The sequence below is a fragment of the Vulpes vulpes genome, chromosome 9, assembly GCF_048418805.1.
Source record: "Vulpes vulpes isolate BD-2025 chromosome 9, VulVul3, whole genome shotgun sequence".
Taxonomy (NCBI): Eukaryota; Metazoa; Chordata; class Mammalia; order Carnivora; family Canidae; genus Vulpes; species Vulpes vulpes.
The window spans coordinates 91,703,081-91,729,684 of NC_132788.1; the positions used below are offsets into that span (position 1 = coordinate 91,703,081).

At 36.2% G+C, this 26,604-nt stretch overlaps 1 protein-coding gene across 34 annotated transcripts in view; it reads right to left on the reverse strand.

Annotated features, from left to right (window-relative positions):
- Positions 1–26,604, reverse strand: part of DOCK3 (dedicator of cytokinesis 3) — a 523,288-nt gene that overhangs the window by 353,591 nt on the left and 143,093 nt on the right. For 33 of the 34 annotated variants that reach the window (XM_072720925.1, XM_072720928.1, XM_072720921.1 and 30 more), the window contains exon 4: positions 5,721–5,776. In XM_072720925.1, coding sequence (XP_072577026.1) covers positions 5,721–5,776 — 56 coding nt within the window. Of the gene's footprint in view, positions 1–5,720; positions 5,777–22,791; positions 22,838–26,604 lie in introns of those variants that run through there. The other variant, XM_072720907.1, reaches the window with a different exon arrangement.

Consider the following 26,604-nt stretch of genomic DNA (forward strand, 5'->3'; position numbering starts at 1 on the left):
CTGTATGATCTCAATAGATAAAAAAAAATTGACAAAGTACAATATATATTCATGATAAAGACATTCAACAAAGTAGGTCTAGAGGAAACATACCTCAACATAATAAAGGCCACATACAGAAAAACCCAGAGCTAACTTCATCCTCAATGGGAAAAAACTGAGAGCTTTTCTGTTGCATTTCTATACACCAATAATGAAAATTTAAATTTTTTTATTTGAGTATAGTTGACACAGAATGTTACATTAGTTTCAGATGTACAACATAGTGATTCGACATCTCTATATATTATGCTATGCTCACCACAAGTTCTGTCACCATACAACACTTTTACAGTGACTATATTCTTTGTGTTGTATCTTTTTTCCCCATGACTTATTCATTCCATAACTGGAAGCCTGACAATACTTAATTCTTGATTGGATCTTGGACCATAACCCCACCAAAAAAAAGCAAACAAACAAAACAGCTATAAAGGACGTTCTTGGGAAAATTAGGGATATTTGAATATGAACTAGGTATTTTTTTTGAACTAGGTATTTTATAGTACTATTTGTATCATTAAATTTCTTGAGTATATTATACTGTGATTATGTTAAAGAATGTCTTTTTCTTAGAAGATACATACTCAAGTATTTAACAGTGAAGTCTTATAATGTCTAAAATTTACTCTTATATTAAAAGCAGGGGTTAGGGAAGCTCAATATGGCAAAATGATGGTAACCAGTGAATCTATGGAAATGGATATAAGTGCTACTTATATTATTCTTGTAACCTCTGTATAGATTTAAAATTTCTCAAAATAAAATAATAGTTAAGAATCAGATAATTTTTTTTAATTTAAATTCAAATTAGTGAACATATAGCATAGTATTGGTTTCAGGAGCAGAATTTAATGATTCAGCACTTACATATAATAATACCCAATGCTCATCCTGAAAAGTGCACTCCTTAATGCCCATCACTCATTTAGCCCATCCCCTGCATACCCCTCTTCCAGCAACCCTCATTTTGTTCTCTAAAGTTGAGTGTCTTATGGTTTGCCTCCTTCTCTGTTTTTATCTTATTTTCCTTTCGCTTCTCCTATATTAATCTGTTTTATTTCTTAAATTCCTCATGTGAGTGAAATCATATATTTGTCTTTCTCTTACTTTGAATCAGATGATTTCTTTAAAGATTTGAGTGTGTGTGTGTGTGTGTGTGTGAGAGAGAGAGAGAGAGAGAGAGAGAGAGAGCAGGGGGAGGGGCAGAGAGGGAGAGAATCTCAAGCAGACTCCCTGCTGACCATGGGGCCAAATGCAGAACCCGATCTCATGACCCTGAAATCATGACCTGAGCCGAAATCAAGAGTCAGATGCTTAACTGACTGAGCCACCAGTGCCCTAGATGATTCTTCTAAAAGGACTACACAGAAAAATTATCCCCAAACCAAGTATGTTGCCATCCGCCATCAGTTATGGTTTAAGGGCCATAACTGGAGTCTTTACTATATTCTAATTCCTCTTCTTTCATTTTCTGTCAAATCTTTTATCAGGTTTTCACTCTTACCACTATACGTGAAGTGCTAACAAGATCTTCAGTCTTACTCAACTTCAACAACACCAGACATATTTGATTAATCCACTCTCTAATTATTTCCTTTGATTAGTCTCCAAGACACTACTGTTACATTATCTACTTCCCTGGCCACAACTTTTCAGATTCTTTTTTTTTTTAATTTTTATTTATTTATGATAGTCACTCACAGAGAGACAGAGAGAGAGAGGCAGAGACATAGGCAGAGGGAGAAGCAGGCTCCATGCACCAGGAGCCCAATGTGGGATTCGATCCCGGGTCTCCAGGATCACGCCCTGGGCCAAAGGCAGGCGTCAAACCACTGTGCCACCCAGGGATCCCAACTTTTCAGATTCTTTTGACAGATTCTCCTCTTTATCCTATCTTTAAATACTACAGTTCCCCAGTACTCTCTCTTCACCTTGCTTCTTCTTCATCTGTAGTAATTCCTTTTCTGTTCTTATCCAGCCCTGTACCTTTAAATATTGTTTGAAAGCTGATGATTCCAAATCATGGAGTCTGAAGCTCCAAAATCTCCCCAGAACTCCACATTCACATAGTCAGCTGCTTACCTGACACCTGAGTATCTAAGGATCATTTCAAATTTAACCTGTCGAAAATTGAATCCTTCAATTTCTTTCCTAAACATCCATTCCCAAACATCCACATTTCAGTGAATGGCAACCACATCCTCACAGTTATTAAGACAAAAGACTCTGGAGTCATCTTCAATTCCTCTTTGTCTCTACATGCTCAGCAAATCCTTTCAGCTCTAACTTCAAAATATATACTGCACCTTACCACTTCTTATCACTCCAGTGAACACATGAATTCAAGTTATCATTTTGTCTTCCACGGACTAGTGTAATATTCTACCAAGTCTCTCTGCTTCTAACTTTGTCCCAATATAGTTCTAGTTTCAACAAAACAGCCCAGAATAATACATTTAAAATTAAATAAAATATATCCCTTTTCTTTCTGAAAGTTTTTGGTGGCTTCCTGGCTCATTCAATAAAAGACCTCCCCTCACATGGCCTACAATCCCCTACAATATTTATCCTCTTACTCAACTTATTTCCTTTTACTGATCTCACCTCTACATCCGTAATTAAACCATCTGCCTTATTCTACCCAGACAAGACAGGCATGCTTTTCACATAAATGATTAGAGTAGAGATAAAGCTCATGAATCAACAGTATAAGGGCTTGGAAGAGGAGTAGGAGTCTGAGAAGAATAACAAAGGGGAGCCCAAGAGGAAGAATGAAAACAGGAATAGTCATAGGAACTAAGAAAGAAAAAAAAAAAAAAAAGATATACCATCAAGGTAATATTATTAAGCATGGGGAAAGAAGGATAAAGGATAATTAGCTTATTACAGGGAACAGAGTAAAACTACCATGGAGAAAAAAAAAATGGGAAATACACTAACCCATTACAGTTGCTATTTCTGGATGACCGTATTGAGTGTTTTTATGTTCTTCTAACATCCCGTGTGTTTTCAGAGGTTTATACTTTGTTAGGACTGGGCTATTTCACTTTTGCCCACATACCTTTGGTTTGTCCTTTATCCAAGAGCATGACCCTACATTTAGGGGATATTCCTTTAGGGAGCTCAAGAGAAAGAAATGTTTTACCAAGGCCCCTATAACTTTCCAGTCCTTGAACTCATCAATATTTTTCTCATCTATGTTATGTGGCTGGTAAGGTCCACTCAGTTTGTTAGCTGTACTTTTCTACTAAGATTCCTTGAGTCTAACACAGCCCAAAAGAAGCTAAAACTCATTCTATTACTTAGGGGGAGTCTGTAAGCAGATTAAGGTCCTATTCTCTGAGGTTCTCTCCTTTCTGGGTTTTAACCTCTTACTTCTTATCAGTTCCCCTGAGAGTTCCAAACTCCAATGTCTGTTTCCTCATCCCAGAAAGACTACTACTTTCTGTTTGGGATCTGCTTGCTCCACCACATCATAGTAAACTAAAAAATTCTCTGTGGAAAAAAGCCAAAATAAACATGAACTCTTCCCATATGCATCCCTTCCTTCAAGAATCAAAGTTCCTCAAGATCCTCCCTATATTTAAAGAAAAGAGAAAGAAAGAGGATGAAAACCAAGAAACAGACTCTTAACTACAGAGAACAAACCAACAGCTACCAGAGTATAGGGGGCTGGGGAGATGGGTGAAATAGATGATGGGAATTAATGAGCGCACTTGTTGTAATGACCAATGGGCATTGTATGCCGAATCACTAAATTCTGCGCCCAAAACTACTATTACACTGTATGGTAACTGGAATTTAAATAAAAACGAGGAAAAAAAAAAGATCCACCTATACATTTATTGCTTTTCAACACCCGAAGATGTTTTTTTTTAATACTTTTTTTTCAGATTTTAGAAATCTTATTCTGGACATCACAAAGACTGTTTATCTGCCTTCCTGAAACAAACTGAATCTAGGTACGGATTTTTCTGCTAACAAAGTGGTCCCAAACTTCCTTTACAAGTATTATAAATAGAAACAGTGCTCCTGGATTTAAGATGAGTATCTTGTTATCAGGAAGTGTATGATTTTGCTGGCATTTACTAAAGCACTGTATTTCTAGATCCCTAAACATTCTATCTCCTTTTCTCATCTCCCCTTCATGTTGTTTCTGCCACATTTCAGCTCTCATCAGTCTCATTACAGAACTAAGTGTTATAAGTCAGAGATAATATTTTTGTGTTTCAAGTTGAACTATTCACATTCAGAAAATGTATTTTAGAAATACATGCCTTCCTGATCCTGATCTAGGCACTCCCTTTTCCTTTTTCCACACAACTTCTAACAAATCTTGATGCTTTTGGCAATTCTTACCTATAAATTTGAAGTAGCATATTATATGTTGCAAAGGTTCACTAAAAGAGGACTTTCAAGTTTCCTGTCTCTATATCCTTGTATCTCTGATATTTTATAAAAGAAGGGGAACAATAAAAAGTATGCTAGTCATGCATTCATATAAGAATCTTACTAGTTATAGTCTTACTATTCCTCAAAAACAAATTTTATCTTAGAAGGCATACCAGTCATTTACTAATACTTCTTATCTCTAAATACACCCTTCTAAGCACTGACTCTTGAGGCTGGGATTTGCTCTCAAGCTCCTTTGTCTGGTGGGGAGCACTAGAAAGATACTGGGGAAAAGGAAGTTAAGAGTTTCCCATAAACTGTTCCACTAGAGAAAATTGGTTCCAGCCTCCAGTTTCTTTTGGTATTCCCAGAAACAGCCTCACTGCTCTTCTTCATACATACCAACAGCAGCCATGTGATGCCCTTTCCTCAGAATCTGAGCTCAAGTGTCTCAACAAGATCCATCTTCCTGAGTTCTGGTATCCACAATCCATCATCTTTTGTTTCCCCAGCCATTAGAGACTTCTTTATGCAGTTATTATTTTGGGTTCTATTTATTACTATTTATTACTTAACAGACAGAACTATTATCTATTTCCTCTTTTTTTCCTTTCACTTCTTAAGCATGTGTGTAAACAATTCCCTACATTAAATTCTATCTTAGAAAGTAACTTGCAAGAGTCTCTTTTCCTGACTCACCCTTAACTAAACTGATGCTTTCTCAACCTGTTCAAAAATATTTCTAGAACCAAAAGCTACCATACTTAGATAGTACCTTAAATTTTATATTTTAAAATTATAAATTTTGAAAAATAAAATCACAATTTTATAATAATACATATTTATTACTTTTAACATGAAGGCATGATGGTAAAGAATTTCTAAAAATCACTCATAATCTGAATGTGCAAAAATAACAAATGTTATTAACATTTTGATATATTTACATCTTGTCTGTCTTCTATTCAGAGATTGCACTTGTTATCCTATCAGAAATTATTCCTGAAATGTAAATAACTGTAAAAAACATACTGCATGCATAATTGTTTTTATAAAATTCACAAAAACACAAGTTACCTTTCCAGTATACAAGAAAACAGATTAAAATTGTCAGTATTTTAAGAAATAGTTATGTCCTCAGAATTATATATATATGATAAAGTAAATTTATTTTTGGTAAGAAAACAAGTTAATAGCATATTTTATACTACAAACCAAAAAGAAAGCTAGCCTTCCTCTGCAACCTATAAAAATTATAAATAAATTTAGTAAGGCCAACTACTCACCCCCTATTACTGACAATTGCCTTTTTCAAGTGAATGTAATTTGCAGGAAAGATCCCCTGTAAAAGAGAAAAGATTTCTCATTAGAAAAGGAAATTTGTAATTAATATCTCATATATACTAAAATAGCAGCCAGATTTCAGCATGGAAGTACTCTATCAATAATACAGTAGATCTCTTAATGTAGCAACTACCTTGTATATTAAGAATGCAGGGCAGCCTGGGTGGCTCAGTGGTTTAGTGCTGCCTTCAGCCCAGGGCGTGATCCTGGAGTCCCAGGATCAAGTACCACGTCAGACTCCCTGCATGGAGCCTGCTTCTCCCTCTGCCTGTGTCTCTGCCTCTCTCTCTCTCTCTCTCTCTCTCTCTGTCTCTCATGAATAAATAAATAAAATTTAAAAAAAAAAAGAATTCAAAGTTGCACAAACTATATACAGTAGATAGGAATTTCATTGTCTATCCTCAGGGGAAAACTGTGATCTTAGGTAACCATCAAAAAGATTTTTTAAGTTATGGATTGGAAATATTCTGTCTAATCATTCTCATGATACAGACTTATGTACAGAGTTTGGTATGTATCTATAAAACCAACAATATCACCTAACCAACAGCTTACATGTAATCCAGCTCTGAGCTAGAGAAACAATTCTCAGACTCTGGCTAACATTTATATTCACAAGAATGAGTAAATTCAGAAGTTTATATAAACATTTCTTCTTTGGGACACCTGGGTGGCTCAGAGGTCAAAGCCTGTCTGCCTTTGACTCAGGGCTTGATCCTGGGGTCCTGGGACAGAGTCCCACATCAGGCTTCCTGCAGGGAGCCTGCTTCTCCCTCTGCCTATGTCTGTCTCTGCCTCTCTCTCTCTCATGAATAAATAAATCTTTAAAAAAATCAACAACAAAAATTTCTTCTTTCACTCTTTCATTAGAGTTTCCATTTGGATATTTATTATAATTTGATTTAAATTCCTAAAAGATAAAAAATGAATTGTTTTTAAAAACAATTGAGTTGGGGATCCCTGGGTGGCTCAGCGGTTCAGCACCTGCCTTTGGCCCAGCACGTGATCCTGGAGTCCCAGGATCGAGTCCCACATTGGGCTCCTGGCATGGAGCCTGTGTCTCTGCCTCTCTCTCTCTCTCTATCATGAATAAATAAAATCCTAAAAAAAATAAAATAAAAATAAAAATAAAAACAACTGAGTTTTCTAATCAGCACTTCATTCCTTCTCCTGATGCATTAAACTCCCTTGAAATAAAATACAAATCCTTAATTTTTTATATTCTCTGGCCTACACCACCACCAATCTATACCACACAAGGCCATCAGCAGCTGGACTACAGTAATGCATTTTATAGTTTTCAATGTACGGATTTTCACCTCCTTGGTTAGATTTATTCCTAAGTTTCTGCTTGCTTTCAGTGCTATTTCGAACAGAACTGTTGCCTTTCTTTTTTCAGATATTTCACTGTTAGTGAACAGAAATACAACTAAATTCTGTGTGTTAATTTTGTATCCTGCAACTTTACTGAATTTGTTCATTAGTTTTAAGTTTTTTGGTGGAGTCTTTAGGATTTTCTACATGTATCAAATGCAAGCAAGCACATACAATTTTACTTTTTTTTTTTTCTGATTTGGATACCTTTTGTTTCCTTTTCTGACCTGCTTGTTCTGGCTAGGCCTTCCAGTACTTTAAAAGGAGTGGTGAGAGTGAGAACTCTTGTTTTGTTCCTCATTTTCAACCTTTTACCATTGAATATGATGTTACCTATAGACTTGTCATATTATGGCCTTTATTATGTTATGTTCCTTCTAAACCCAATTTGTTAAGGATGTTGCATTTTGTTGAATGCTTTTCTGAATCTGTTGAAATGATTATAACACTTTTATCTTTCATTCTATCAATGAGGTATATATAACATTTATCAGTTTGATAAGGTTGCACCATCCTTTCATCCCTTGGATTAATCTCATTTGATCATGGCATATGATCCTTTAAAAGTGCTGTAAAATTCGAGTTGCTAATATTTTGTTGAGAATTTTTGCATCTGTATTCATCAGGAATATCACCTTTGTTTTTCTTTTCCTTTAATGTCCCTATCTGGCTTGGGTTTTACTGGCCTCATAAAAATGAGTCTGGAAGTGTTCCCTCCTCTTTGATTTTCTGGAAGAGTTTGAAAAGAACTGGTATTAATTTTTTAAAGTTTGGCAGAATTTATCAGGAAAGTCATCAAGTCCTGGACTTTTCTTTGTTGGAAGATTTTAATCGCTCATGCCATCTCCTTACTCATTATTTGGATGATAAATAGTTTTTGTTTTTTCTTGATTCATCCTAGGTAGGTTTCTAGGCATTCTTCCATTTCTCTCCAGGTTATCCAATTTGTTGGCATTAATTGTTCATGGCATTCTCTTAACAATCTTTTCTATTTCTGTGATATCATTTTTGTTAAAGATTTATTTATTTATTCTTGAGAGACACAGACTGAGAGAGAGAAGCAGAGGGAGAAGCAGGCTCCTCACAGGTAGCCTGATGTGGGACTCGATCCCAGATCCTGGGATCACAACCTGAGCCAAAGGCAGGCGCCTGACCACTGAGCCACCCAGGTGTCCCTGTGATATTATTCTTAATGTTTCCTATTTCATGTCTCATTTTATTTGAGTCTTTCCTTTATCCCTTAGTCTCTCTAAGGGTTTGTCGATTTTGTTTAGGAGAAAAAAAAAACAGCTCTTAATTTTATTAATCTTTTCATAGTTCTCTGGTCTCTCTTTCACTCTTTCTACTCTGATCTTTGTTATTTCCTTCCTCCTACTAAATTTGAGCAGTTTGTTCTTCTTTTTCTAGTTCCTTGAGATGTAAAGTTAGTTGTTTGACATCTTTCTATTTTTTTATTGTAAGTATGTATTACTACAAAATTCCCTCTTAAAACTGCTTTTGTAGCATCCCATAGATTTTGGTATGCTGTTTCCATTTTAATTTGCGTCAAGATATTTTTTTTATTTCCTTTGTGATTGGTTTGGCTCACTGGTTGTTCATAACTGTGTTAATTTGCACATATTTGTGAAATTTCTAGTTTTCTTCCCACTATTGATTTCTATTTTCATATATTGTGGTCTGAAAAGATACATGGCAAAATTTCAATCTTCTTAAATTCGCTAGGCCTTGCTATGTGACCTGTCCATATGATTTATTCTGAAGAATATTCCATCTTCAATTGAGAAGAATGTATATGCTGCTGGTGGTGGATGAAATGTTCTATGTCTGTGAGGTTCATTTGGTCCAAAGTACAGTTCAAGTCCCATGATTCTTATTTGATTTTCTGTCCAGATAATCTATCTACTGCTGAAAGGGAAGTACTGAAGTCTCATACTACTATTGTATTATCTAATTCTCCCTTCAAATATGTATGTAATATATTATATGTTAATATACTAGTTTCTGATGCACCTTTATGTATGACTGTTATTATCTTCTTGAGTTGATCCTCTTATCATTATATAATGACCTTGCTGGTCTCTAGTTACAGTTTTTGTCTTAAAGTCTATTTTACCCAATGTAAGTATAGCTACCTGTACTCTCTTTTGGTTTCCACTTGCATGAAATATCTTTTTCTATCCCTTTACTTACAACCTACATGTGTCCTTAAAGTTAAAGTAAGTTTCTTATAGGCGGCATGCAATTAGTTAGGCCTTGTCTTTTAATCAATCCAGCCACATCTGTCCTGTTTAGAGAATTCAATCCATTTACATTTAGAGTAATTATTAATATGTAAAGACTTACTACTACTACCTAATGTTTCCAGTTCTTTCATAATTGCCTTACTCCTTTCTTCATCTCTTGCTGCTTTCCTTTGTGAATTGATGATTTTCCACAGTGGTATACTTTGATTCTCATATCTTTCATCTTCCATGATTCTACTGTAGATTTTTGCTTTGTGCTTACTGTGGTTCTATGTAACACATCTTGTAACACTATTTTTTTTTTAAGATTTATTTATTTATTTATTTATTCATGATAGACACACACAGAGAGAGAGGCTGAGACACAGGCAGAGGGAGAAGCAGGCTCCATTCCAGGAGCCCGACACGGGACTCAATTCCGGGACTCCAGGATTGCACCCTGGGCCAAAGGCAGGTGCTAAACCACTGAGTCATCCAGGGATCTCCCTTGTAACACTATTTTATATTGATAACTTAACTTTGATCATATACAAAAACTCTACCCTTTTACTCTCCCCCTTTTTTTTCATGTCACAATTTACCAAAATTGTATTGTATATTTTAAAATTACTGCAGCTATGTTTTTTAATTCTCTCATCTTTTAATACTAGAGTTAATACACAATTATGTTATAGTATTAGAGTATTCTAACTTTGACTATATAATTATCCTTACCAGTGTGTTAGGGTTTTTTTTTTTTTTTAAGATTTTATTTACTTGAGAGAGAGAGAGAGAATGAACAGGGGGAGGGAGAGAGAGAAGGTAACTTTTTGCTGAGCAGGGAGCTCGATGTAAGGCTCTATCCCAGGGCCCTGGAATCATGACCTGAGCCGAAGGCTGACTTAAGTCATCCTTAACTGACTAAGCCATCCAGGTGCCCTTTACCAGTGTGTTTTATATTTTCATGTTTCCATGTTCCTAATTAGTGTCTTTTCATTTCAGCGTGAAGAACTCCTTCTAGTATTGCTTGTAAGGCAGGTCCACTTGTGATAATTTCCTTCAGGTTTAGTTTAGCTGGGAAAGTTTGTATCTCTCCATTTTTTTAAAGATTTTATTTATTTATTCATAAGAGACATAGAGAGGGAGGCAGAGACATAGGCAGAGGGAGAAGCAGGCTTCCCACAGGGAGCCTGTTGTGGGATTCAACCCCAGGACCCTGGGATTATGAACTGAGCCAAAGGCAGATGCTCAATCACTGAGCCACTGATATGCCCCTCTCTCCTCCATTTCTGAAGGACAGCTTTGCTAGGTAAAGTATTCTTGGTTGGCCAGGTTTTTTTCCCTTTCACCACTTGGAATAATATATATCCTATGCTTCTATGGCCTGTAATATTTTTGCTGAGAAATCCACTGATATTCTAACGGGGGGTTACCTTGGAAATTACAAACTTTGTTTCTCTTGCTGCTTTTTCTCTTGTTTTCCTTGTCTGTGACTTTGACAATTTTATTATAATGTGCTTGGGGGAGATTTCTTCAATTTGTCTGGTGACCTATGAACTTTATGAACTTGGATATACAAATTTTTCCCTAGATTTAGAAAGTTCTTAGCCATTATTTCTTTAAATAGGTTTCCTGTCTCTTTCCCCCCTCTTCTCCTTTCAGAACTCCAATGATTCACAAATTGGTCCTATTGATAGCTGCCATCAATCATGAAGGCTTTATTCACTCTTGTTTTTTTTTCTTCTTTTCTATTCAGGTTTCCTCTGTCTAGATCATTTCAAAGTCCATGTCTTTAATTTTACTGATTCTTTCTTCTGCTTGATCAAGCCTGCCATTGAGGTGCTCTACTGAATTTTTTCCCATCTCATTCACTAAATTCTTCAATTCAAGACTTTCTGTTTGGTTCTTTTTCATTATTTCTATCTCTTTGATAATTTTTTCATTTTGTTAATGTATTGCTTTCCTGATTTCATTGAATTGTCTTTCAGTGTTTCCTTTAGTTCATTAAATTTCTTTAAAACAGTTTTGAATTCCTTATCAGATACATTGTGGATCTCCAAGTCTTTGGATGAAGTTACTGAATGATTATTGTGGCACAGGTTTCTTTGGTTTTTCATATTTCATGGAGTTTTGTGTTATAGTCTTTACTTTTGAAGTTGCAGTCACCTCCTCCAGTCTTTATTGTCATCAGGATAGAAATACCTTCCATCATTCTTCCTAGAGATTATGCAAATTTCTCAAGCCTTTCATGAACCTGCTCCATGCTTCTTGCTCACTTTTGTGGCAGGGCAGAATTCTTCAGCATGAATGCCTTCTATTGATCCTACAATGCACCAGGCTGAGTGCTGACAGTCTCTCTTGTGTTTTCGAAGAGATGGCACTACAACTCAAGTTTATGGTCTCTGGACTGCAAATTCTGCCTGCTTTCCATGTGTGTTCATGAGCAGTCTTCCAAAGCTTGTTCTTGTCACTACCTTAAGAAGATTGCACAGTGACCCAGCTGCAACATGGGGGATGGGGGTAGTGTGAGACACACAAAACACTAGGTATACTCGTGACCCAGTGGGGGAATCCATGGGTGGGGCCTTCCCAGCAGTTAATGGGTGGGTTTCTTGATAGAGTCTACTGAACAGTAGGTTCTATGTCTCTTTAATGCTGCTCAAAAATCCTATGTGGCGCTTTCCCAAACTCTTTCTACATCTCTGTCATGGAACTCTCAATTTAGTACTCTGGATAGGGAAAAACAGAAATGAGCCTCTCTGGCAAGATCTGCGGAGCTGAGAAGCTGGATGCTCATTCACAAGCTCTCTCTTGCCCTCACGAGAAATCATGGGCCTAAAAAGATGAGCTATAGCCTTAATCTATGCTACTCTGTGGTAAAGTTGATGCAGGTAAAGTGAAATTGTTCCTACTACCTATTCCATGTATCCAAACTCTTACTTTTTGCTCTAACAGAGTGCTGGATCTTCATCTTAGAAACCTAGACATCCAGAAAGGTTCTCTCATCCAAGAGTGATTGTGTTCATAAACTCCAAGATGACAACCAGGGTCACTTCAGGGTACACAGCTGGGACTGAGGTCTGTCTGCCTAATACCCAATGCACAGATGAGTTAGACTTCTCCTGGGTCCCTTGTTATATGACACAGGATGCTACAGATCCCCAAAACACTTTTGTTTGTAGATGGATACAGAACGTTTGTTGTTGAGAATGAGAACAAAAACTAGGGACATCTTATGGCACCATGATTCTGACATGAAGTCTACCAGTAATATATTTTATATATTGGTCCATAATAAAAAATAACCTATACCAACAGGGGAATCCTAATACAGGAGAATATGGACTTAGAATAAAACACACAACTGCATACAACCAAAACTAAATGATGACAATGCATTATCTATGAAGGAAGAACAGTAAAAAGTAAAAAGACAGGATTAGTGTATGCTTTCAGGAAGATGGATGAGACATACTTTTCACTATTCCTCCTGCTAAATACAAAGAAAAACTGTAGACAAATACATAATATATACATTAATATACATATATTTCACACATATAACATGTATATCATATACAAAGCATATGATATACATCATATATTTTTAAAACCCTAGAAATAAATATGTTTTTTAAAAAGGAAGATTCTGAAAGGTAGAGAGAAAAGGCAGATCAACTAGGGACCCTGAGATGCAAGAAAAAAACACAGTAGTGAATTCCCTAGATTTTCTTTTACCTTTTACATCTGCTACTTGAAGCTGAAAAGGCTAGAAACTTAGAAACACCAACAGGAACAGACAAAAAAGGACTGTTCTCTCTAGCTTAAGAACCAGGAGAGAGTCAACCTGTCAACAAAGAAAACATCTCAATAATAACCACTATATTGCTTCCAAACATCACCAAAAAAGAAAGAAAGGAAAAAGCTATGGCCCAACTCCTACCCACACAAGCAAGGTTAACAGGAGAGACTGAACTTTCACCCTCATTGAACTATAATTAACACATTCAAACCCTGCACTGGTATAGTGTCTGAAAAGGCCAAGTTGGGAGTTAAGACATTCTACCCAAGTGGGAAATAACAAGCCACAATCATTGAATAGCAGTGGAGATTACCTGAACTTCTATCCCTAACCTGCATTAGTGAGACTCCTCCATCATTCTCCCCTGTGGTGTCTGAAGAGGCCTAAGAGAGAGTGGGGGCTTTCACCATTGCTCAGCAATAACAAGGCCACCACCGTCCTCCTGGTAGTATCAGAGGCCACATGGGTCACAGAAGATGGCTCTACAATGCTTTCTAGCCAGTGAATAATTAGTGGAAGACTACTGGAAAGCTAGAATTCCCACACCTATTCAACAGTAACAAGGAGCCTGCACCCTTCAATATCAAGAGAACCTGAGTGGGAAACATGGACTTTCAACCCCCAAATGGCAGTAATGAGGCAAATTCTGTCCTTCCCCTACAGCAGCACTGTCACAAAAGCCAGATAAAGCAAAAAGTCTAAATAAAAGCAGTATCTCATAACATAATACCCAAAGGTCCAGGTTTTATCATACCAAGAACCAGGAAGATCTTAAATAGAATGGGGAAAAAAACAATACATGCTAACACCAAGAAAGCAAAGATGTTAGAACTATCTGACAAATATTTTAAGGGAGCCATCATAAAAATGTTTCACGAGTAATCACAAATATGTGTCAAACAAATGGAAAAAAATTTCAGTAAAGAAATAAAAATGTCTCAACAAAGAAATCAAAGATGGATGGATGCACTCAACAGCAGAATAAAGGAGACAAAGGAAAGAAATCAGTGAGCCATACGTCAGAAAAATTTAAAATGACACTGACTGTGATATTGTGATACAATAACATATATTTCTTCATCCCCAATCCCTGACATAAGAGTTTCTAAAACTCTTGGAATTTCTGGATAAGGATAGGAGAAGCATCAACTTTTGTTATTCATGATAAGCCCCTTTCAATTGTACTGGGATTTATGCTAATGAGATGACCCTTGGTAGGCCCCCATACAGCTTTAGAATGGGAGATACCAGGAGAACCATGTGATTAGTGGGTTGGAACTTTCAGCTCCATTCTCCAACCCCTAAGGAGAATGAGTTAATCACCAAGGGCCACTGATTTAATAAATCATGCCTTCATAATGGAATTCCCAAAAAACAAACAATAGGGTTTGGAGAGCTTCCAAGGTAATGAACACACAAAGCTGCTATGAGGTTGAAATGCCAAAAAGGGGCACAGAAGTTCCGTGTCCTTGTCTACATACCTTGCCCTAAGCATCTTTTCTATTTGGCTGTTCCTAAGTTGGATCCTTTATGATAAACTGATAATAGTAATTAAGTTGTTTTCCTGAGTTCTGTGAGCTATTCTATAAAATTACCAAACATGGAAAAATGGGATATAGGAACCCTCAACTTATAACTGGTTGTTCAGAAGTATGAGAAGCCCAGGACTTGAGACTGGCATCTGAAGTGAAGGTGGGACTGATCCCTTAACATGTGGGGTCTGACACTAACTACTTAGTGTCAGAACTGCACTGAATTGTTGGAAACCCAGTAGGTATCCCAACAGTTGTAGAAATGGTTGTTGGGTGTTGGAAACCCCACACTTTTTATGTGAGAAGTGTTGGGAGACTAAACAATAAAGAGAAAACAGACTGAAAAAAGTGAATAGAGACTCAGGGGCCTATATGACTGTGGCAACGACAAAAAGGTATCTAATATTCTTGCCATCAAGTCCTAGGAAGAAAGAAGGAAAGGGCAAGGCTTAAAATGTGCATGAACAGAATAAAGCCTAGTGAGAATATGGAGCAACAAGAACGCTTACCCATTACTAGTGATAATGCAAAATGGTACAGCCACATTGGAAGACAGTTGGGTAGTTTCTTATAAAACTAACATACTCTTACCATATAATCTAGCAATTGCATTCCTTGGTAATGACCAAGTGAGCTGAAAACTTATGTCCACACAAAAACCTGCACACAAATGTTTTTATAGTTACTTTGTTAATGCCAAACTTGGAAGCAACCAAGATGTCTTTCAGTAGGTGAATAAATAAACAACCCATAGTCCATCCAGACAATGGATTCAACAATACAAAGAAATGAACTATCAGAGTGCCTGGATGGCTGAGTCAGTGGAGTATACAACTCAATCTCAGGGCGGTGGGTCGAGCTCTACATGGGTGTAGAGATTACTTTAAAAAATAAAATCTTGGGATCCCTGGGTGGCTCAGCGGTTTGGCGCCTGCCTTCAGCCCAGGGTGTGATCCTGGAGACCCGGGATCAAGTCCCACATCAGGATCCCTACATGGAGTCTGCTTCTCCCTCTGCCTGTATCTCTGCCTCTCTCTCTCTCTCTCTCTCTCTCTCTCTCATGAATAAATAAAAATCTTTAAAAAAATCAAATCAAATCTTGGGGCGTCTGGGTAGCTCAGTCGGTTCAGTGTCTGCCTTTAACTCAGGTTATGGTCTCAGGGTCCTGGGACTGAGCCCCACGTCAGGCTTTCTGCTCAATGGGAAGTCCGCTTCTCTCTCTCTCTCTCTCTCTCTCTCTCTCTCTCTCTCTCTGCCACTCCCACTCTTGTGCTCTCTCACCCTCAAATAAATAAAATCTATTTTTAAAAAATCTTAAGGAAAAAAAAAAAAAACAAATGAGCTATTAAGCCATGGAAAGACATGGAGGAATCTTAACTGCATGTTGCTGAGTGAAAGAAGTAAATCTAAAAAGGCTACAGTCTATATGATCCCAATTAAATGGCATTCTTTAAGAGGCAGTAAAAAGATCAGTGGTTGCCAAGAGTCCTGGAGAATAAGGAAAGGAGTAAATAGGTGGAGCATGGGGTATTTTAGAGCAATGAAACTATTCTTATGACAATGTAATGATAGATCCACGACATTATGCATTTGTCAAAACCATAAAACTATATAACACAGTGAACCCTAATGTAAATGATAAATAATACTAATAGTATAGAAGTATTAGTTCACCAAATATAATAAATGTACCACACAAATGCAGAATGTGAATAGGAGGAGAAACTGGGAGAGGGAATCCTGTACTCTTTGTACAATTTTTCTGTAAACCTTAAACTGTTCTAAAAAATAAAATCTAATAAAATTTAAAATTAAAAAAATGACAGAAAATTTCCCAAATTTGGCAAAAGGCAAGTCTACATATTAAAGAAGCATAGCAAACTGAAAGAAGGATAAACTAAAAGACACACATATCAAGATACTACATAGTTACATTTCTAAATACTACAGGCAAAAAAAAAAAAAATCTTAAAATTAGCAAGAGAAAACAATGCCTTACCTCTAGTGGAAAAAATATTCAAATGACAGTGAATTCTTCACTAAAATCAGAGATAACCAGCATCACTACTCACAATAGCCAAAGGTAGAAACAACTGAAGTCTCCATCAATTGATAAGCGGACACACAGACTGTGGTATATCCATACAACAGAATGTTATTCAGCCATAAAAGTAATTAAGTTCTGATACATGCCACATCAATAATGAATCTTGAAAATATTACACTGAGTAAAAGAAGTCAGACACAAAAGGCTATGTATTACATTATTTCACTTATATGAAATATCCAGAATAGGCAAATCCTATTCTACTATCTGACAACACAGATAGTAGTTGCCAAGGGCTGGGCGGCAGGGGAATGGTGGGTATAAGGTTCCATGTTTGGGGTGATGAAAAGGTTTGGGAATTTGGGATGAAAGGTTTGGGATAGTGGTAATGCTTGTAAAATACTATGAATGTACTAAATGTCAACATGGAGGGGTGTCTGGATGGCTCAGTTGGTTAAGCATTTGACTCTCAATTTTGGCTCAGGTCCAGCTCCATGCTCAGTAGGGAGTCTGCCTGACATTCTCTCTCTCTCTCCCTCTCCTTCTGCCCCTCCCCTCTGCAATGTGCTCTCTCTCTCAAAAAAATAAATCTTTTTTAAAAATTCACTACAAGTATAACAACAAAGGCAAATAAGTAAAAGCATGAAAAAACATGTTATGCAAAAATTAATGAAAAGCAAGAGTTAATATTAGGTAAAGTAGACTCAAGAACAAAAAAAAAAATCAGACACAAAAAGGAACACTATATACTGATACAAAGTCAACCACCAAGAAAACAGCAATCATAAATGTATATGCACTAAACAAGAGAATCAAAACTCACAGAAATAGACAAAAATAGACAAATTCACAATTATAGAGACTTACAGAACTAAACAGAAAAAGAACAATGATAGAGAACTCAACAACACCATTGACCAATAGGATCCAGTGGCATTCACAGAACACTCCACTCCACAAAAGCCGATAGACATTCTTTTCAAGTACCCACAAGACATATACCAAGATAAATCATTCCTGAGCAAAAACACAAATGTCAATAAATTTAAAACAATCAAAAACAAACACAGAATGTTTTCTTAACCACAGTGAAATCAAATTGGAAATCAATCACACAAAAATAAGAGGGGCAGCCCCGGTTTAGCGAGGCTCAGTGGTTTAGCGCTGCCTTCAACCCAGGGTGTGGCCCTGGAGACCTGGGATCCAATCCAGTCCCTTATGTCAGGCTCCCTGCATGGAGCCTGCTTCTCCCTCTGCCTGTGTCTCTGCCTCTCTCTCTCTCTCTCTCTCTCTCTGTGTGTGTGTGTGTGTGTGTGTATGTCTTTCATGCATAAATAAAATCTTTAAAAAAGTAAAAAAAATAAAATAAAAAATAAGTAACAGAAGAAAAATCTGGATATGTTGGCTATAAAACATATTTCTAAATAATCCATGCATCAAAGAGGACTTTTCAAAGTAAATCTAAAAATTACCCTGAACTGAATTAAAACAACAATACAATATATCAAAGTTTTGGGACAAAGGTAAAGAAATGCTGAAAGGGAAATTACTGGCATTAAATGTGTACATTATTTTTTTTGTCTCAAGTTTTTATTTAAATTCTAGTTAGTGGGATCCCTGGGTGGTGCAGTGGTTTGGCGCCTGCCTTTGGCCCAGGGCGCAATCCTGGAGACCCGGGATCAAATCCCACGTCGGGCTCCCAGTGCATGGAGCCTGCTTCTCCCTCTGCCTGTGTCTCTGCCTCTCTCTCTCTCTCTGTGTGTGACTATCATAAATAAATAAAAATTAAAAAAAAAATAAATTCTAGTTAGTTGGGGCACCTGGGTGGCTCAATTGGTTAACTGTCTGCCTTCAGCTCAGGTCATGATCTCAGGGCCCTGGGATCAAGCCCTATATCAGTCTCTCTGCTCAGCAGGCAGTTTGCTTCTCCTCCCTCTTCCTCTGTTCTTGCTCATTTTCTCTCTCTCTCTCTCTCTCTCTTAGATAAATAAAATCTTTAAAAATTTTTTTAAATAAATTCTAGTTAGTTAACATATAATATTGCTTTCAGGAGTAGAATTTAGTGATTCCTCACTTACACATAACACTCAGTGCTCATCACAAGTGCCCTCCTTAATACCCATCAACCATGTAGCCCATCTCCCTCCTATCTTCATCACCAACCCTCAGTTTATTCTCTATGGTTATGAGTCTCTTATGGTTTTGCCTTCCTCTCTTTTTTTTCCTTCCCCCTATGTTCATCTGTTTTGTTTCCTAAATTCCACATATGAGTCAGAATGGCTAAAATTAACAACACAGGAAACAATAGATGTTGCCAAGGATGTGGAGAAAGGGGAATCCTCTTACACTGTTGTTCGGAATGCAAACTGATAGAGCCACTCTGCAAACCAATATGGAGGTTCCTTCACTCATATTAGGAATCTAAGAAATACTGCAGAGGACCATAGGGGAAGAGGGAAAACTGAATGGGAAAAAAATCAGAGAGGTCAAACCACGGGTTTGAACAACAACAACAACAACAAAAACCCACTACCCTACAACTTAGTAATTGCATTTACTAGGGATTTTACCCAAAGGACACAAAATACTGATTCAAAGGGATACATAAACCGTGATGTTTACAGCAGCATTATCAACAATAGCCAACTTAGGGAAAGAGTCCAAATGTTCATCAACTGAGGAATGGATAAAGAAGATGTGCAGGCACCTGAGTAGCTTAGTTGGCTAAACTTAAGCATCTGACTCTTGTTTTCAGCTCAGGTCATAATCCCCGGGTTGTGAGATCAAGCCATATTGCACTGGACTCCATGCTCAGTTTAGAGTCTGCTTGTCCATTCCCCTTCCTCCCTGCCCCTTTCCCTCTCCTCCTTCCTCACACGCATGCACACACACTCTCAAATAAATAAAATCTTCAAAAAAAGAAAAGAGATGTGACATATATACACAATGATATATTAGCCATCAAAAAAAACGAAATCTTGCCATTTGTAACAACATAGATGGATCTAGAGTATATTGTGCTAACTGAAATAAGCCAGTCAGAAAAAGATAGATACATTTATCAAAAAAGAAAACTGCATGGGGCACCTGGCTCAGTCAGTAGAAATGTGACTCTTGATCCTACTTTATAAAAATAAATAAAATTTAAAAATAAATTTAAAAATAAAAATAAAACTGCAAATCAATAATCTAAGCTCTCTCATCAATAAATTAGGAGAAGAGCAAAATAAAACCAAAGCAAACAGAAAGAACAAAAAAAAAGTCGAAATCAAAAAAATTTAAAATAGAAAAACAATAGAGAAAATATAAAGCTGGTCTCTGGAAACATCAACACAACTAATTTCTACCAAGACTGAAAAAGGAAAAAACAGATGAGACACATGTTATCAATATCAGGAATGAAATGGGATATTATATATTCATTAAAAAGATATTAAAGGAATATTTCTAAAACTCTATATAAATAGACTGCATACATGAAATGGACCAATTCCTTTTAAAATATAAAGTACCATAACCCAATCAATAAAAGTATATACAGTTGATTCTTGAACAACACAGGGTTAGGGGCACCAATCCCCCGCACAGTTAAAAACCCATGTATAACTTTTGACTTCTCAAAAACTTAACGACTAATAGCCTACTGTTGACTAGAAATCTTACTGATAACATAAACAATCAACGCATATATTGTGTATGTAGTATTATATAGTTTATTCTTACAATCAAGTTAGAGAAAAAATATTTTAAAACTCATAAGAGAAAATATATTTACAGTACTATATTGTATTTATCACAAATCCACACAAATGTGGACCCACACAATTCCAACTCATGTTATTCAAGGATCAACTATAATTTGAATAGCTTAAACTGCTCTATGACCATTAAGGAAACTGAATTCATATTTTAAAACTCCAAAGAAAAGAATCCCAACCTAGATGGCTTCACTGCTTTATTCTACCAAATGACTGAAGAATGAACACTACTACTACCCCATTACTACCGTAAAATAAGAGGGGAAAGAAATTCCCAATTCATTTTATGAAACCAGTATTACTCTGATACCAAAATCAAAAACAGTATAAAAAAAAAGAAAACTATAAGCCAATATCCCTCATGAATATAGATGTAAAAATCCTTAACAAAATGTTATCCTGGGGGGGGGGGGAGGGGGGGGAAACAAAAAAAACAAAATGTTATCCTGGGTCTCCAGGATCAGGCCCTGGGCTGAAAGGCAGTGCTAAACTGCTGAGCCACCCGGGCTGCCCTGTAATTTACCATATTAAATCTAATAAAGAAAAATCAAATAATTACATTAATTGCATAAAAAGCATATGACACACTTCAACACTAATTCATGACTAAAATAAGACTTGTAGGGAAAAAGGTAATAAAATCATAGAGTAACATACATAAAATGGAGGAATAGGAGTTTTCTACCATTTTTCCACCAAAGAAAACTGATTTTAACAATCAACCATAGACAAGAAGAATGACCTTGTGGAAGTTCAGGAGTCCAGTGGAAAAGTCCCAACACAGTGTGGGAAGAAAAAAAAATCTGAGACTGGATGCACTGAAGAGAGTAAAAAGAACAATTTCACTCTACCTGCATTATCCCTCCTATAAGGCAGCCCCGCTCAGTGCCAAGAGAGGCCTTCCTGATCTGTGATTTCTCCCATGGGGGAAAGTAAGAGCATCTGAGTGAGCAACTGGATTTTCCCCAGCTTTATGGGATGCTGCTGAAGAGGCTCATTTCTTTCTCACCCCATCCAGCATATTGAGGTGTACTACACAACTGAAGGGTAAGAAGGAGATATTAGGAGAGCAGACAGGACTCTCAAAAGACATCAAAGAATCCTACTCATCACTTTATGGACTCCCTGAGGAAGCCTCCATGAGCCAGTGGGGACATCTTACCTGCAAATCTTGCCAAATGGCCCACAGGCACCCCCAACACACTGCACACCTCCCCCAGCTACTCTCCAACTCCATGGCCAGCTCCCTGTGCAATAACAAATATAACCCTTTGCAGATGGTTATTGAGTATATGCAGGAAGCTACCCAACTCTGTGGGACTGGGAGAAAGCACAGAAACTTGAGCATTCACCATTGCCTTAGGTAAAGCACACAAGAGACTTAGCAATTGGCTTGATTTTTGTGGGACTGAAAGAAAGCATACAATCTTAAGAATTACACCCCAAAAAGGAACAAGAAGTGTGGAGCAGGTACATCCAAAGGAAAGGACTAAGAGAGTTTCAGAATACCAAACAGGGCTAACAGAAGTTATTTCTCTACAAAAGACAATGAATAAAAATGGAGGAAATGATTGCTTCTTCAAATGCAAAAACAGCAATGCAAGAGTTCAAGAACATGAAAAATAAGGGAACTGAGTACCACCAAAGGAATATAACTTTTTCTAGTAACCAAGACCAAGGAAACAGATCTGTGATTTGCCCAATAGATATTCAAAGTAATTGTTCTTAAAAAGCTCCGGAAGAAACAACAACAACAAAAAAAACACAGACCATCAAACAAAATCAGGAAAATACACAAACAAAAAGAAGTTTAATAGATAAATAGAGATCATTAAAACAAATTCTAGAGCTGAAGATTACAATGAATTAAATGAAAAATGTAAAACAGAGTACCAAAAGCAGACTTGATCAGCAGAAGAAAAAATCAAGATTAAAGATTAAAGACAGGAACTGTGAAATTATCTAGCCAGAAGAGAACAAAGAAAAAAGAATGAAAAAGAGTAAAGAAAGTCTATGTGAATTATGGGATACCATTAAGGGAAACAATCTATGCATTATTGCAGTTCCAGAAGGAGGAAGGAGAAAAAAAAAGGGACAGAAATTTGATTTAAAGAAATAATGGCTGAGAAGCTCCCAAATCTGGGAAGGGATGTGAATATCCAAGTTCATGAAGGCAGGTCCCAAAAACAATCAATTCAAAGACCCATAATTAAACTGACTAAAATCAAAGACAAAAAGAATTTCAAAAGCAACAAGAGAAAAAAAGTTTGTAACTTACAAGATTAACCCCCATAAGGCTATCAGCAGAATTCAGCAGAAATTTTGCAGGCCAGGAGAGAGTGGGATGATATATTCAAAGTACTGAAAGAAAAAAATTTCCAACTAAGAATATTTCATCTGGCAAAGATGCCCTTCAAAAACAAAGAAGAGATAAAGAGTTTCCAAGACAAAGAAGAGCTGAGAGTTCATCACAACTAAAGATGCCTTACTGGAAATGCTGAAAGAAGTTCTTCATGTTAAAATTAAAAGACCCCGATTAGTAACATAAAAAACATATAATAAAAACATAAAAGACCCTGGCAAAGGTTAAAGTTTATTAAATTAAGGGATCCCTGGGTGGCGCAGCGGTTTGGCGCCTGCCTTTGGCCCAGGGCACGATCCTGGGGACCCGGAATCGAGTCCCACATCGGGCTCTCGGTGCATGGAGCCTGCTTCTCCCTCTGCCTGTGTCTCTGCCTCTCTCTCTCTCTCTGTATGACTATCGTAAATAAATAATAAAAAAATTAATTAAAGTTTATTAAATTAAAATTAATTATAATTAAGTTATAAATTTAAATTCTTATTTCTCTAAAACTATAGTATGTCAGCATATTAATCAATTAACTCTAATAAAGAATAAAGAGCAAAAGTATTAAAAATAACTGTAGCTACAGTAATTTGTTAAAGAATAAACAATATACAGAAATGTACACTGCAACATCAAAAATATAAAATGTAAAAAAAATATATATATATAAAATGTGGGTAGGGATAAAAGAATATACTTTTTATATGAGATTAAAGTCCAAATATTATCAGCATAAAGGTGTTTTATGTAAGCCTCATGGCCACTACAAAGAAAAACCTACAACAGTACTCGAAAGGAAAAGAGAAAGAAATCAAACCATACCATTATGAAAAATCATTAATTCACAAGTGAACACAACAAAAGGGGAAAGACAAAGGAACTAAAAAAAGGGCCAAAAAACAATAAACAAAGTAATATTAGTAAGTCCTTACCCACTAATAATGAAATGTAAATAGGTTAAATAAACTAACCACAAGGCTAACAGTTGCTGAATGAACTAAAAAATATAACTCAACTGCATGCTGCCTACAAGAAACTCACTTCACCTTTAAGGATAAACATAGGCTCAAAGGAAAGAAATTAAAAAAGATATTCCCTGTAAATGTAAACCAAAGAGAAAAGAGTTAGCTATATTTATATCAGACAAATTAGATTTCAAGTCACAAACAAGAGTCAAAGAAGGCATTTTTATAATGACAAAGGGGTTAATTCATCATGAGAATAAAACCATTGCAAATATATACACACCCAAAAAAACAGAACACCTAAATACATTAAACAAATAATGAAATCTAAAGGGAGAAAGACAATACAAAAAAAGTAAGGGATTTCAATACCCTCTTTCAACAATGGATACATCCAGAAAATTTGTAAGAAATTAAGCTTCAATTATATTTTAGACCAAATTCAGCTGACAAACATATAGAGAATATTCCATCCAATAACCACATAATACACATTCTCCTCAAACACACAGAGATTATTCTCAGCATAGATAACATGTTAGGCCACAAAACAAGTCTTAAATTCAAGAAGACTGAAATCATACCAATTATTTTTCTAACTACAATGATGAAACTAGAAATCAATAAAAGGAACAAAGCTATAAAATTCACAAATATGTGGAAATTATACAACACACTCCAGAACAACCAATTGGCCAAAGAAGAAATCAAAAGAGAAGTTAAAAAGATAACTCAAGAGACACGTGGATGGCTCAGTGGTTGAGCGTCTGCCTTTTGGCTCAGGGCATGATCCCAGGCTCCAGGATCAAGTCCCATATCGCGCTCCCTGTGAGTAACCTGCTTCTCCCCCTCTGCCTATGTCTCTGCCTCTCTCTCTCTCTCTCCATGTCTCTCGTGAATAAATAAATAAATCTTTAAAAAAAGGTAACTGAATATAATGGAAATGGAAGCATAACATACCAAAACTTATAGGACACAGAAAAAATTGCTCTAAGATGAAGTTTATAGCGATAAATGCCTACAATAAGGAAAAAACTCAAAAGAACAACCTAACTTTATACCTGAAGGTATAGAGATAATTAATAAGCCCGAAATTAGCGAAGGAAGGATATATAAAGATTAGAGAGAAATGAAATCGACACTAGAAAACAATTGAAAAGATCAATGAAATTAAGATCTAGTTATTCGAAAAGATAAAATTGAAAACCATTTAGCCAGACTAGTAAAGAAAATAAGATAAAGAATCAAATAAAATAAAAAATGAAAGAGGAGGCACTACAACTGATTCCATAAAAATACAAAGGATCATTAGAGACTACTATGAAGAATTATACACCAACAAATTGGTTAAGCTAAAAGAAATGGAAAGATTCCTAGAAACATACATTCTGACAAAACTGAGTCAGAAGTAGAAAATCTGAACTAATTATAACTAAGATTAAATCAGAAATTTAAAACTTCTCAAGAAACAGATGGTTTCACTAATGAACTCTACCAAAGACTTAAAGAAAAATCAGTATCAACCCTTTTCCAGTCTTCCAAAAAGTTGAAGAGGAAGGAATACTTCCAAACTCATTTTACAAGGTCAGCATTACAAAGACAAAAAAAGACAAAGAGACTACAAGGAAAGAAACTTAAAGACCAGTATCCTGATGAACACGGATGCAAAAAATTGCATGATCATCATAATCACATGATCACATGATCATCATAATAAATTCAGAAAAACATTTGACAAAATTCAACAGACTGTTATAATAAAAACTTAAACAAATCAGGTATAGATGGAATATATTTCAACATAATAAAGGCCATATATGACAAGCTCACACCAAATATCATACTCAATGAAAACTGTACCTCTAAGATCAGATAAGACAAGGATGCCAATTCTTACCCTTTCTATCAGATAGAAGCAGTAAGAGCAACTAGGTGAAAAAAGAAATAAAGACATCCAAATTGGAAAGGAAGAAGTTAAAATTGTCTGTTTTTGCGTATGACAAGATCTTACATAGAGAACACTATAAAGCCTTCACCAAAAAATTTTCATAACTGATTAACCTCTTAAAATTGCAAGATACAAAATCAATATACAAAAACTAGGTTGCATTTCTTTTTTTAAAAGATTTTATTTATTTATTCATGAGAGACACAGAGAGAGAGGCAAAGACACAGGCAGAGGGAGAAGCAGGCTCCAGGCAGGGAGCCCGACACGGGACTCGATCCGAGGTCTCCAGGATCACACCCTGGACTGAAGGTGGCGCTAAACCACTGAGTCACCCGGGCTGCCCTAGGTTGCATTTCTTAAACTAACAATGAACTATCATATAAAGAAATTAAGAAAACAATCTTCTTACAATAGCATTAAAAAGAATAAAATATTTAGGATTAATTTAACCAAGTAAGTGAAAGATCTGTACACCAAAAACTATAAGACACGGACAAAAGAAATTGAAGACACAAATAAATGGAAAAATATCCCATGTTCACACATTAGAAGAATTACTATCATTAAAGTGTCCATACTACGCAAAACCATCTACAGATTCAATGCAACAACCTACCAAAATTCCCATGGCACTTTTCACAAAAATAAACAATCCTAAAATTCACCTGGAACTACAAAATATCCTGAAGAGTTTAAACAATCTTAAGGAAGAAGTGCAAAGCTGGAGGCATTACACTTCCTGACTTCAAACTATATTACAAAGCAATGTTAATCAAAATATTAAGGCAATGGCATAAAAACAGACCTATAAATCTATGGAACAGAATAGAG